Here is a 13,628-nt window from a genome sequence, read left to right on the forward strand (position 1 = left end):
CACAGGGTGTAAGAGAAGGTATTCTAGGCATTAATTATCCATACTGGTAGAGAACATCATTGTCAGTAGATGCTTAAAAGTGGGCAACAAGCCAAGTTCAAGCATATAGAAGTACAATTTTGGGGACACTGTGATGTCCAACACTTTGTCTTGATAGATAAATGATTGTATGAGAGATGTTATTGATGATTAATCTTTTACTTAACTAAAAATGATACTGCAGCTTGTTAAAATACATGATAAATAACCCTTCTTTTCTAATCTTTTCTTTCTAGTTGATGTCTATCAGTGTATTAGGCGTTTCTGCTTGGATCAGAGACTACCTGAATAATGTCCTCACTTTAACTGCAGAAACAAGGTAAAGCTTTCCTTAAACCTATTAATCTGTGAATGATTGTAGTGTATGTTGTTTGTTCTGTATAGTGCATTTCCTAATTAGGATTCCTAGAAACTTTTAGTTAAGGTAATTATTGTCTTGTTGAAAGGTGTATTTTTGTAAACTTTTCTGGCATCGATTGTAATTAGAGATGGGGGAGATCGGAATTTAATCTTGTTTGTTCCTGTGCCTTTCTTTTAACAGCGATCAATTTTGGCCATTTGCCAACGTGTAACCATTTTTGTTTCAAATACTTTATTCTGTCCAGAGATTTAAGAATGCTGTTAGTTTTATTACTGCAGTGTTTATGTGCCCTGTTTGTGGAACAGGACCCCTGTGCTGCACCCTCTGCAAGTGCTGGACAGGTACACTGCCTTTGTCCCAAAGAGATTTCAGATTACACATTACCTTCTGGTACTTGAATACAGCATTTGAATTCAAAACCACATAGAAGAGATTTCTGTTAAATTTTTAAGGTACTGGAAATTACACATCTTTCAATCTGTGCTTTTCATTTTAATGGCTATCTTACATTTTTCTACTGTATAGGTTTTGTGTAATTATACGATTTTGATTATGGTTCTGAATGGTTTCAGGGTGGAGGAGGCTGTCATTTTGACTTACTTTCCTGTGGTCCATCCAGTCATGATTGCAGTCTGCTGTTTCCTTATCCTAGTTGGAATGTTGGGCTACTGTGGAACAGTGAAAAGAAATCTGTTGCTCCTTGTCTGGGTATGTTTCATAATCTCTAACAACAGCTAACTTCTGCTTCACTTCAATAATGTAAGAAAAGTTTTATTCCTCTGGCACTAGATAAATACTGATTATTTTTTATTAGCATGTTGAGTTATGATATCAGTGAGGAACTGTAATTGCTAAGCACACAGTGGGAAAGAATTTATTGCTTAGATGGAATTATTCTATGACTGAAAGACAAGCAATGTTTCATTTTTAAAATTCTACTTCATTTAGTAGAGGACCTGCTGAAGGGAAAAATAACTCACTCTTAAGTACTAATTACAGGAAAATGAGTCTGAGTGCTTGGAAATAAACCCTTATGCTACCCTTCTCACTCTTGAATGTTATGGCTAGATAAACTATACTTTACATTCACAATTGACTGTAGGAATAAAGCAAAAGAATAGTATTTGTACCTGATGAAAATTGAGTGTGAGTGCATTCAGAACTTCTGCATTCTTTTACTTGGATGTGAAATTTTGCACTTGCATTTGCTTGTGAGAGCAAAGTCAAAACTAAATTACAAGTAATCAGTTTTTTTCTTTTGTTTGGAGACTGAGACAAGAGCATCCAATTAACAATAGCCTCTCCTGTACGAGGCCTTATGCAAAATCTTGTTGGAATGAGGCTTTGACTGTAATGGGAATCAAATACCTTTTAGTTCATTTGGAATTCAGTGACTTTGAGGATAATGGTTGAGTTTTTGTTTGTTTAAAAAAATAAAAAAAACAGCCCTTGAATATATTTTAAATATTTAGATTTTAAAAACATTTAGGCCCTTGGCAACACTGAGATCAATGTCTGCATGTGCCTGTGGCCTTCTATGAAATCTTGCTGTTTGCTCTCTGCAGATCTGGTCTTTGCCTTTTAACATAAGGATTAGTGGAAATGCGTAGCTCTGAGCAGTGGATGTAAAAGAAGTGTTATCAGGTTTGACTGTTGTTTTTGCAGTGTGGGATGAAGTGAACTAGTAAATTCATTCAATTATTGTGAATATCCAGGAGTCTTGTTCACATAGGGTTGGGCTTGTGCTGATTTTTTTTTTTCTATGTTGGGTTCTCCCAAAGCAGGTGCTGTTTAAATTTTCTGGTGTCTTAAGGCTGAAGTACACGATACCCAAACCTCACGAACATTGCCCAAAATGACCAAAAAGGAAGTGTGAAGTTGTCTGAGATTTACGTAACCTTTGCTTTTATCTAATTGAAAATAGTATAAACAATCAGGAAACTCTGATAAGGATCTGTACTAAAACTACTTCTTTGAGAGAAAGTTGGAATAAATTCTATTTGAGTTTTCCAGCTGGAGGTCTGCAGCACAAATGTCCCTTAGCTACTAGATGTCAAATACTGTTCTTCCTTTTGGATATTAAGCACATAATATGATAATTGTTTCAAAGTTATGTAACAAGGAAAACTATAATTTAAATCTGAAAACTTTATAGTGATACAAGTCATGCATTTTTTATTTCTAGATATTCACCATGCAAATTGGTGAGATCAAGTTCTGTGACTTAGTTATGAGTGCTTGCATAAAAATAGCAGGTTCATGTAATTTCATGCATTGTAATTATCTAGCAACCTTACATTTTAGAAGGGCCTTGCATGTACTTTTGTTTTATTTAGTGAAAGTATTAAAAGATGGTAAACTGCATTAAGCCCTTAGATTTTTTTGTAAGGTTGTAAGATTACTTTTATTTTGAGTTTTGTTTATAGTGATAGCTTTTAACAAAAAATGAAGTAAAAGACAAAAGCAACTGCATAATAAATACCAGTTTTGTATAGAATCCAATAAGAGTGATTGTTTGCTACATGCCTTCAAAAATCATAATTAATTACAAAGAAACACTAAAAAAAAAAGTTAAAATTGTTGTTTGCCCCCTCTTATTTAAGCCCCCAGTGAAGAGACCAAATCATGCATAGCTTTTAGGGATGTCTGGAAATAAGTTATTTGAACTGTGTTTAGGCAGTTAAATTATACTAAATCAAACCAAGACATTTCTATAGTTTAACTTGCAATATTTCATTCTTAGGAGTGATAGAATTTGCTAGTGCTAACCAAACTGATAAGCAAAAGTAAATGATATCGTAATCATATCATTGTCTTTGATCAATTGTTCAGTTAATACAGTCCTGTTCTACTGCAGATGTATTCAGACATCAGTCAATACTTTGTTCTTCAGACTAATCAGAAAAATGATGGATCAACAAAATGAGTTTTTGTAAAACTGGATGAACTCAAACAAAAGAATCTTCATGTAAAACATTAACAACCTTTTCAGTCATGCCTTTAATCTTTTTTAAGTCCATGAGGCACCATAATGACATGCACAAAGATACTTGGATTCAAATATTGGTGTTCCTAGCACTGTACTAATTGCTAGTCCTAATGTTGTTAATTGAACTGGATTTTTGGAAAATCCAATAAAGCATAAGGTCTGCTAGTAGATATTTTTAATACAACTGAATACACAATTATATTCATTTACTTTTGAAATTTAATTGAATTCATTTTACTTTTGCCTTGAAATAAAATGTTTAAACCTTTCCAGCTTCACTTGGGGCATAAATAGTGGTTGAGTTAATGTTTACTCAGCTTAATAGTAAGGAAGTGTAATAATTCAGTCTTTTGAGGTTTATGCTCTGGATTGTTTGTAGAACTAAGCAATTTTAAGCTCTAATCATGGAATTTTAATTGCTTTCGGAATTCATAATCCTGAAGACTGTTGCTATAAAGAACTCATGGATGTACAGTGTGTCTATAATGTAATTTTTGTGTCTTGCAAATGACCCTTATCCTCACAAAGAAGTTAATATTTCAGGTGTGAAAGATTTGCTCTAAATTATTGAGATTGTCTTGCCCCATTTCGCGGTGTTGACAATTTAAGTAATAGGATGAATCATCAAAGATGGGTGGGTTTGATATATATATGATAAATTTCCATCATATCCCAATCCATCCATCATAAATTTCCTTCATATCCCAAAATTTGCAGCTTCCTGTGCTTAACAGTTCTATGGAGCACCCGCTGACAAATATCTAAAAAAAAAACAACAACAAAACAACAACCCAAACAACAACAAAACTTTTCATTGTATGAATGTTTAAAGAAAGAAAATAGACATAATGTGAAATACATCTGGTCACTTTGATTCAGAACTATAGTTTGCAGCTTATATATTTCAGTAACTTTATTTAGATCCTAAGTATGAAGTTGTAGACTTTGTAAGCTTAGCGAGAGGTGGTCTGGGAGTTGTTATGTGTTGCATGTTGTGTGAGATGCTTTTCAGTACATTTGGATTTTGTTTTGTAAGTGTTTTTACTAAATGGATATAGTTGATGCCTACCAGTATACAACAGTGTAACATGATTTTCTTTATCTATAAAATTGCCTTTAGAAATGATGCCTTTTCTAAAATAAGACTTCATCATTCAAGTTAGTTTTAAGTTAACAGTAACTTTCTTCTAAAGAAGAAAGCTGTTGAACAGGCAAATTCAATGTATCTAGCACAGCAAAAAACTACACCAAGTTAAATAATTTTTGGGATTCCATCCATATCCTTAAAAAAAATTATAGAGTATTGAGCCAAAGCAGCAGAGATAGAGTTTTCTTAATATTAACCATGAAACTTATCTCTTGAGAAAAACTTCTGTTTAGAACTGGAATCTTATTCATTCCAGTTAAGATTTGTTATAAACTTTCCTCAAGAATGTCCTAGTTCACTAATAGGGATGCCTTACAAAGCCAGAAGCACTTTTTAGTTAGACTTCTGTTATCTCCAGCATGTTAACTTGAGACCCCATAACTGTAGCTTTGAAATGGATTCATTGAATGTCCCTTTGCTCAACTTGACCTGAGAGAGTGGCCTTATTTTTTTGTTATAGCTATGGAATACAGTAGCACCAAATACATTCTCATCTAAATGAGAAAGAGTTGTTTTGTTGCTGATTGAGTGGCAGGCTGGTCAGTGTGGGGAGTGTTAGCAAATTATGCAGTAACATAATGTTGGGAGGAGTTGAGGAAAGCTGGGCTGTTTGTGGTTGGTTGGAAGTTTGGGGATGAAATTGAGGAATCCAGATGCTTCAGTTTAGGCTGTCATCATAGCCCACTTCTGTAAGTAAAAAATAAGGCACAATCTCCTAAATCACTACCCTGATTAGAGTAGTAACCTTTGGAGTGTGTGAACTTGATGAAGTTTTTGTTGCGTTAAGACAGCAAGAGTAAACTCTATTGCTTGGGTGAAAGCTCTTCATGAAAATCCCACTGGAAAATATTTTCCTGGCTGGAGTTTGTATTGCAAATTCTGGCATTTGTAACTATGAGTTTTCTGTAATTACAGCGTTCAAACAGTACAGAACTCAAATTTGTCTGAATACGCTTTCACAAAAAGAAAAGCTATTAGAAATATTTGGTCAATAAGGCAAATCTTTTTACTGATTTTTATCATAACATTGTCAGTTAAATAAATGTTGTTCAGAGCTAAGCATTCATAGACCCTGTTGGTATGTGGTCAGTTTGTTAAATCTATTATGGCAGAATCTGGTTGCAGATTGGAACTTGGCAGGCAGAATTGTCTGTTAATGGAGCTGAAACACAACCGGGTAAATATTACAAAACTGAACTGACCTTTTCTTTAAAAGTACGTCAATATGTTATAAAGAGGAAAAAATTACAGTATATTCACATTTCAGTTGAACATGCAAATATAGGGTATTATCATTTGACAAGTGTGACAGGAGTATGCTTGTTTCTTGTCAGTAATTCTCAGCTGGCTATGCATAGTGTTTTTGAAAATGATTTTAGTAAATGTAAATGAAAAATGATTGGGAACCACTGTCTGTATCACCACTTGTTACAGATTATTCTGTACTTATTTAAACATGTGGATGTACAGGTGATAGACATCATTAAATTCCAGTACATTGTAGAATATCAATTCTAACTGCCAATGTCTTTCTAGAAGGGATCCTTATTCCCTATTAAATGTAGCTGCACTACAGTACTATGCCATCAACTGTTTTGCAAGGCATCTGGCTACAATCACCATGGATTAGTAGAAGAATCTAGTGATAATTAAATTTTTGTCTCTCTTTCTTTTTTTATGTCAGCATGTATTTCTGTAATTCTGCAGCATATTTGTTCTGACCCATGTGAGGTGTTAGCACAGCTACTCCAGCATTTTGTGTGACCTTTTGGCACTGGAATTACATGCTAACCAGAACTATTTCATCATTATTAAACTACTAAGCACTGAAAGGGAGGAAATAAGACAAACATATTTACTGTAATCCCATACAGTTTAGAATTAGAGCAGAGAATGAAATTTGTCATTGTTGCCTTCTATGCTTTATAAACAAATTTTTATAAAGGTAGTGAGACTTGGGGGAAAATAGATTCAGAAGACAGGTTAGCCTGCCTTTTTGAAAGATGGTTTTAAGTCAGTTTTAAGTTTACCAGTTCTTATTATAAGCCAGTAAGTTTGATATGAGCAACTTTGTGAAGAAAGTAAAAATAGGACTATTTTCTTTTTTATTTTATATATTTCTGATTTTCACTCTCAAGCTGAGCTGTTTGGGGAAATGTTTCTACACTGTTAGACATCTTTTTAAATTGGATAGAGGGTAAGCTTCTTTCCTGTTCAGGCCAGGGTTTAAAGATTCAAATAAATTGTTAGATTTTGAGAATGGTATTGGCTGCATTGGTAGAATGAAGCTCAGTTTTGCTGGAGAGGGTTCATTCTTCACGGCTCCAAGCACAGGAGAGCAGATTATGTTGGTCTTGGAGTCTAGCACCAGCCTCTCTGTCTGCCTCCCTAAGAAGGAGGTGTACTTGTCGATTCTGGCTTCTCCACACGAACATACATGATGTATATGTACTTAAAGGACTTTTTTAAAGGCAAGTGCTTTGAAACTGTACATAATTTTCTTAGTTGGAAGAAACAGCTTACAGACAAGAGGTACAAGTTGCCTAGAATTGCCATCCTTTGTTGGGATATATGTAGGCTGCTCCAAAAGTGGTTTCTAATTTATTTCCATGGAAACTGCAACAGATACAAAGAGCACAGTAATTGATAGCATTTTGTAGCTGAGAATTTGTTCTATATTTTTTAACGTAGTCACTACTGTTAGGTGTGCATTTTCTCCAGCAATAAATAAGAGAGCCTGCATGCTACTCATAAAAATCTGCATCAGCTCAGGTGACCTACTGTTTCACAGATGCTATGACAGCATCATTGCTAGAAAAACGTTGCCCATGCAGTCCATTTTTCATTGTCTTAAACAAATGGAAGTCAGAAAACATCAAATGTAGACTACACATTGGTGTGGTAGCACAGTCCAGCTAACTTTGGCAATGTGTTCCATAATTTTCAAACTGGTACGGGGCCTGATGTTACTGTGTTGCAGGGGAAAGATTGTCATCTTCTCTTGAACATTTTCTTTGAAGGGGAATTCACATCATCACTTTATGAACTGCTGTTTTGATTTTGGTATGTAGTGGTGACACATCACATCACCAGTAATTGTACGATCCAGGAAACTATCACCTATTGAACATGAGGCTGAAGGTCCTGACAAACTTGAATACTGTGTACTTTCTGTTTCTGTGTGAGTATTTATGGGGCCCACTTGCTGCAGACTTTGATATTCCTATGCTGACACTATCTTTTCAAGCAACATTGAAGCCAGTATTCCTCTCTGTACACAGTTGCCTGGTCATAAGCTGCCAGTTTGCATAGATGAGGTGATTGACATGCTCTTCGTTTTGTGGTGTGACAGCTATGTTTGACCAGCTGAAACATGGCTTATCTATCATGTCAGTGTTGCCACTTCTGAAATACATCACATACTGCCTCACCGTGCTCACATCCATGGTTTGGTCTCTGTGAAGTGAGCATCAATGAATGTCAATGGGTTCCATTTTTTTCCATGTGGAAGAATTAAAGCACCTGCAGTCATATGCACTTCCATGTCAGACATCATTGTCAGACTGCCCCTCTGCTGGCATCTGTCCCATGGCAACAACATGCAACAGAATAATGGTGGGAAGGCTCAACGTCTATTGCTGTCCTACAAATGTTGTGGACCAACATAATAAAATAGGAGGCATTACTTTTGGAGCAGCCCTCATATTTAGAGATGAAGAGTGCTGTTGGTTCAGCAAACAGCAGACAAACAGGTCTGTGTTTGAGCAGCATGGAGTGTTAGGGTGGAAGAAAGTGACAGAAATTGAGCTAGTGAGAGTATCCATGTTGTCTTGCAAATGCTTGCATTCAGACTCTCACACTCTGCTCAGCAGCTCATAATACAGGGGCAGCACAGCGCAGTTCAGTGCATTTTCTCAGCACCTCGAAGTCAAAAGAACTGTCCAGAAACTCAAGGCTATTCAGGAAAATGTCTTCGATTTATGACAGGAAAATTTGACAGCATGATTATGATGCTGTCAATTAAAGTGGGTTTTTTCATGTATTTCTGCAATAGCGAAGACTCACTTCCTCATCCTTTTGGAAAAATAAGTATAGTGCTAAGTTAAAAGGTAAACAAATATCTATTGAAAGTAGTCATTTTATAGTTCAACTGTATTTTCAGTATGAAGCATGCTGCCTGTATGTCTCTTGTCACATTTTGCTCTGCATGCTATACTTCTAGAGTAGCCTGATGAGCATGAATATTTTGCCTGCTCTCTGTGATGTGTGTCCTGAGTATCAGTTTTACTAGGTGTCACTGTGACAGGCATCATGATTTAAAAGTTTTTGTGCAAATCTTTTTTCTTTTTTTTTTTCTTCCTCGTTCCCATTTTCATTATGCAGTTTTTCTCTTCCAAGTTCTTGGAATCATTAATTTCCAAGACAGTATTAAAAACTGACATATCACCAGAGCTGAAATGGGCGCTGGAGTGATATTCCCTGATAAGAGAAGAAGGAAGATAGTAATAGTTGAATTGGAATAATGGAAGTGTGCACATTGTAAGGCCTAAGACTAATATGGCAATAGGTACAGTGGGTTGGGGGTGCTGAGGCAAGAAACCTGACAGTGAACCTGACAGTATGAGAGTCAGAGGTATATCCTCACTGAGAAGATGGGGAACTACTGAGATAATGTGGTCTTGTTGCTCTGGGGCTTTTTTTCCCCTCTGTCTTTTCCATATTCTCTGCTCTGATTACTTATTTGCCCAGCTTTTTTTTTTTTTTTTCCTCCACTGAAAGAAATGGGGAATGGGTGAGTCCCAGAGAGGAGTTGATAGATGAGTAAACAGATCCACAAGGATCAGCTAAACCTCTGTGTCTTGTCTGAGCTGCAGCCCAACCTCACAGTGCAGCATGCATGACATTGTAGTTCAGCTACATTCTTTTGTCACAGAGTGAATATGGAGTGGAAGTCCTGTTGTGTAAATGCATCTGTTTTCCTGCCTAATCTTGAGCTTTTGACTAATTAACCAGAGAGGCTCTGTGCTGCGTGTGGCATGGATTTTGTACATGGGAAGCAGCTTGTTGCTGAATGGTGAATGTTAGAAGTGTTTCTGGACCTACTGAAGCAGACTTACTGTAATAGTAGCCTCTCACTATAAGGACATTGACGTCCTGGAGCATGTCCAGAAAAGACCAATGAAGCTGTGAGGGATGTGGAGCTCAAGTCTTATGGGGAGCAGCTGAGGGAACTGTGATTGTTTAGTCTTGAGGAGGCTCAGGGAAACCTCATTGCTCTCTATAACTGCTTGAAAGGAGGTTGTAGTGAAGTGGGGGTGGATCTCTTTTCCCAGGTAACAGTGATAGGACAAGATCACAAAATCACAGAATCATAGGGGTTGGAAGGGACCTCCAGAGATCATCGAGTCCAACCCCCCTGCCAAAGCAGGATCCCTACACCAGGTCGCACAGATAGGCATCCAGGCGGGTCTTGAATATCTCCAGAGAAGGAGACTCCACAACCTCCCTGGGCAGCCTGTTCCAGTGCTCCATCACCCTCACCGTAAAGAAGTTCTTGTGCGCATTGGTGCAGAACTTCCTATGCTCCAGCTTCTGGCCATTTCCCCTTGTCCTGTCTCCGCACACTGCTGAAAAGAGTCTGACCTCGCCACTTTGCCCCCCACACCTTAGATATTTATAGACCTGGATCAGGTCCCCTCTCAGTCTTCTCTTCTCAAGGCTAAACAGACCCAGTTCACTTAGCCTTTCTTCATAGGGGAGATGCTCCAGGCCCTTCACCATCTTTGTGGCTCTCCGCTGGACTCTTTCCAAGAGATCCCTGTCTTTTTTGTACTGAGGAACCCAGAACTGGACACAGTACTCCAGAACTGGACACAGTACTCCATGACTTCAAGTTGTTCCAGGGGAGATTCAGATTGGATATTAGGAAAAACTTATTTTAGGAAAAGTGGTGAGGTAATGGAACAAGCTGCCCAGGGAGGTGGTAGACCACCCTTTGTGGAGTCATCTACTCTTTCCAAGAAAAATGGCACTGAGGAAGGTGGTTTAGTGGGCATGGTGTTGGTGAGTTGGTGGTTGGACTAGATGATCTTAGTAGTCTTTTCCAGCCTTTACGGTTCTATGATTTTATTTTACAAGGAAAAAGGAAATAAAAAGGGAAAAAGTGATGAAGGGGGCTGCTGTTCAAAAATCCATACAGAACAGGAAACTTTATTTTTTAATATAAATCCTATGAATTACAGGGAGAAGAAGAGGGATGAGAACATTCTAAGCCATGAGGAAATTATTGTCTAATGTCTATTCTTACCGATGTCCTGTTAAGTACTTTACCATGACCTTGCAGTGACCCTTATTCCTTGGAGTTGACTTCATGTAATTGAACCTGAGGCAAATAAATTCTAATATTTGTCTGAAGTGCACATTTGCTCATTGTCAAGGTAATATTCGTTTCCTTACATAAGCAAAGATGATGGTAAAGTAAAAAATGTATAACAGTTCACAGAATCAGAGAATTACAGAATCATAGGGGTTGAAAAGGACCTTCAGAGATCCAGCCCCCAAATTCATTCATAGAAGAATGTAGACTGTGAACAATATCCTTAGTATTCATGAGTATTCTCCCGAAGAGAGAACTTGAATACATACCTTAAAAAAAAATAAAAATAAAAATGTTCATTTCCATACATATAAAAGCAATTGCTTGATTCAGAAAATATGTTATAAAGATTTTGGAAAAAGTAATCATTACTTGTATAAAACCTGGACTTTGCAAAGGTCACAGGCTTTAAGATACTTTTTACAGGTTGATTAAATTGAATGATCTAGGATACTGAAATTTAAAACATTTGATCAATTAACTGTGGAATGTATTTTGAAGGACCATATGGCATTCAGTAGCTAATGTAAGTTGGTGGCTTCAGCCCATTTCCTTGTTGACTTGTGATTGCATTCCTCATAAATTTCAGCATTGTTAAGTCAGCATTTTAAATTAGAATAACAAATGAATTGTTAATTCCTTCAGGGCAGGGCTGAGAGAGCTGAGGAAGAGGGAGAGTGGGTGAATGTTTGCACTGAGGGAGTGGATAGACAGAGAATTTCAGTTTTCTGTGCAGCTTGTCTGACTATTTAGTGATTGTTTGCTCCCTTTTTAAAAAGTATAGCTAAGGCAGGCTGGGCAGCCTGATCTAGTGGTTGGCAACCCTGCTGACAGCAGGGGCTTTGGAACTACATGATCTTTAAGGTCCCTTCCAATCTAAGCCATTCTATGATTAATCATTAAAATAGACTCATTAGTTCTTCGACTGTGACAAAGGTATCATAGAATCATTTTCGTTAGAAGGACTTTTAAGATCATCTAGTTTCAACCCCCCTCCTGTGAGAAGGGACACCTCCCTCTAGACCAGATTACTCAGAGATCCATCCAGCCTGGCCTTGAATGCTTTCAGAGAGGGGGCATTCACAACCAACCTCACTGGGCAACTGTTCAAGTGTCTCATCACCCTCACAGTAAATAATTTCTTCCTAATATCTCGTCTAAATCTACCCTCTTCCAGTTTACAGCCATTTCTCCTTGTCCTGCCTTTATAAAAAGTCCCTCCCCAGCTTTCCTGTAGGCCTCTTCAGGTACTGGAAGGCTGCTTATAAGGTCTCTTCGCAGCCTTTTCTTCTCCAGGCTGAAGAGCACCAGCTCTCTCACCCTGTCCTTATAGGGGAGGTGCTCCAGCCCTCTAATCGTTTTTGTGGCCCTCTTCTGGACCTACTCCAACAACTCCATGTCCTTGTGTTGGGAGCTCCAGAACTGGACGCAGTACTCCAGGTGGGGTCTCACGAGAGCAGAGTAGAGGAGCAGAATCACCTCCATTGACCTGCTGGTCATGCTTCTCTTGATGCAGTGCAGGATACAGTTGGCCTTCTGGTCTGCATGTGCATGCTGCCAGCTCATGTTGAATCTTTCGTCAGTCAGCACTCTCAAATCCTTCTCCCAGAGCTGCTCTCAAGCCATTCTCTGACCAACATATATCTGTGTTTGAGAGTGCCCGACCTGGATGCAGGACTTTGCACTTGGCATACTGAACTTCATGAAGCTGGCATGGGCCTACCTCTCCAGCCTGTTCAAGTCACTCTGGATAGCATCCCTTTCCTCTAGTATGTCAGCTGCACCACTCAGCTTGGTATCATCTGCAAACTTGCTGTGGGTGCACTCAATCCCACTGTGTGTGTCTCAAAGATGTTAAATAGCACCAGTCCCAGCACAGATTCCAGAGGAAAGCCACTTGTGACTGGTCTCCACTTGGACATCAAGCTGTTGACTGCAGCTCTCTGAGTGCAACCACCCAGCCAGTTCCTTATCCAGAAAGTGATCCATCCATCAAATCCATTTTTCTCCAACTACCAGGTATAGGGAACTACAGTTTGTAAGTTATGAAGGAAGGAAGGAAGGAAGGACTTCGTTTTTTTTCATGGAAAGTGTCTGATTTTCATTGGTAATCAAGCTCTGTGGTGGTGACCATCTGATGCTTCTTAGGGTGCAGACAGATGTTTGGATGTCTTGTGTCTCAGAAGAGTACTGCTGATCCTCTCAGGCTGTTTGTTAGCCATTGGGAAATGCTGTGCATAACCCTTCTAAAATCTTTTGGCATCTTTTTCACGTACCTTATCTCTGGTCTTCCGGAGATTCCCATACAATTTTATTCTGCAGATGCTTACCCTTGAAATCTCCCTCAGCCCTACCTTTCTCTGTCAGATCTTCTCTTGCCTCTCTTGCCATTTGGACCACATTGCCCAAAAAGATGGTCTGAACCCCTAGTAAGCAAGCCTGAGGATGGACTTGTTGATCAGTTGCTTTTTGTTTGCTCTGACATGAGGGATGTGGTTTTTCTCGAGTCTGGAAAAAAAAAAAAAGTGTTCTGTCTTCTGGGAAAAAAGAAAAGCACTTGGGAGCTTGGGAGGAGAGGGGCAAATCTTTAAAACAGATGTTTATTAAGTGAAATAAAAAAGCACATGAGTGATGATTCATTAACAAGTATACTGATCCTTCAAATAAAGCTATGTTTCCTCAAAAATTGAAGAACTTCATAGTATCCTAGACCAGA

At 38.1% G+C, this 13,628-nt stretch overlaps 1 protein-coding gene across 4 annotated transcripts in view; it reads left to right on the forward strand.

The window, feature by feature from the left end:
- The window catches only part of TSPAN12 (tetraspanin 12), a 47,618-nt gene that overhangs the window by 13,822 nt on the left and 20,168 nt on the right, over positions 1–13,628 (forward strand). For 3 of the 4 annotated variants that reach the window (XM_090137124.1, XM_031615299.2, XM_031615307.2), the window contains exons 3-4: positions 276–358; positions 973–1,108. The exons of the other annotated variant lie outside the window; for it this stretch is intronic. In XM_090137124.1, coding sequence (XP_089993250.1) covers positions 276–358; positions 973–1,108 — 219 coding nt within the window. The remainder of the gene's footprint in view (positions 1–275; positions 359–972; positions 1,109–13,628) is intronic. 4 annotated transcript variants of the gene reach the window in all.

Source organism: Phasianus colchicus, chromosome 1 (assembly GCF_987193195.1).
Source record: "Phasianus colchicus chromosome 1, bPhaCol1.hap1.1, whole genome shotgun sequence".
Taxonomy (NCBI): Eukaryota; Metazoa; Chordata; class Aves; order Galliformes; family Phasianidae; genus Phasianus; species Phasianus colchicus.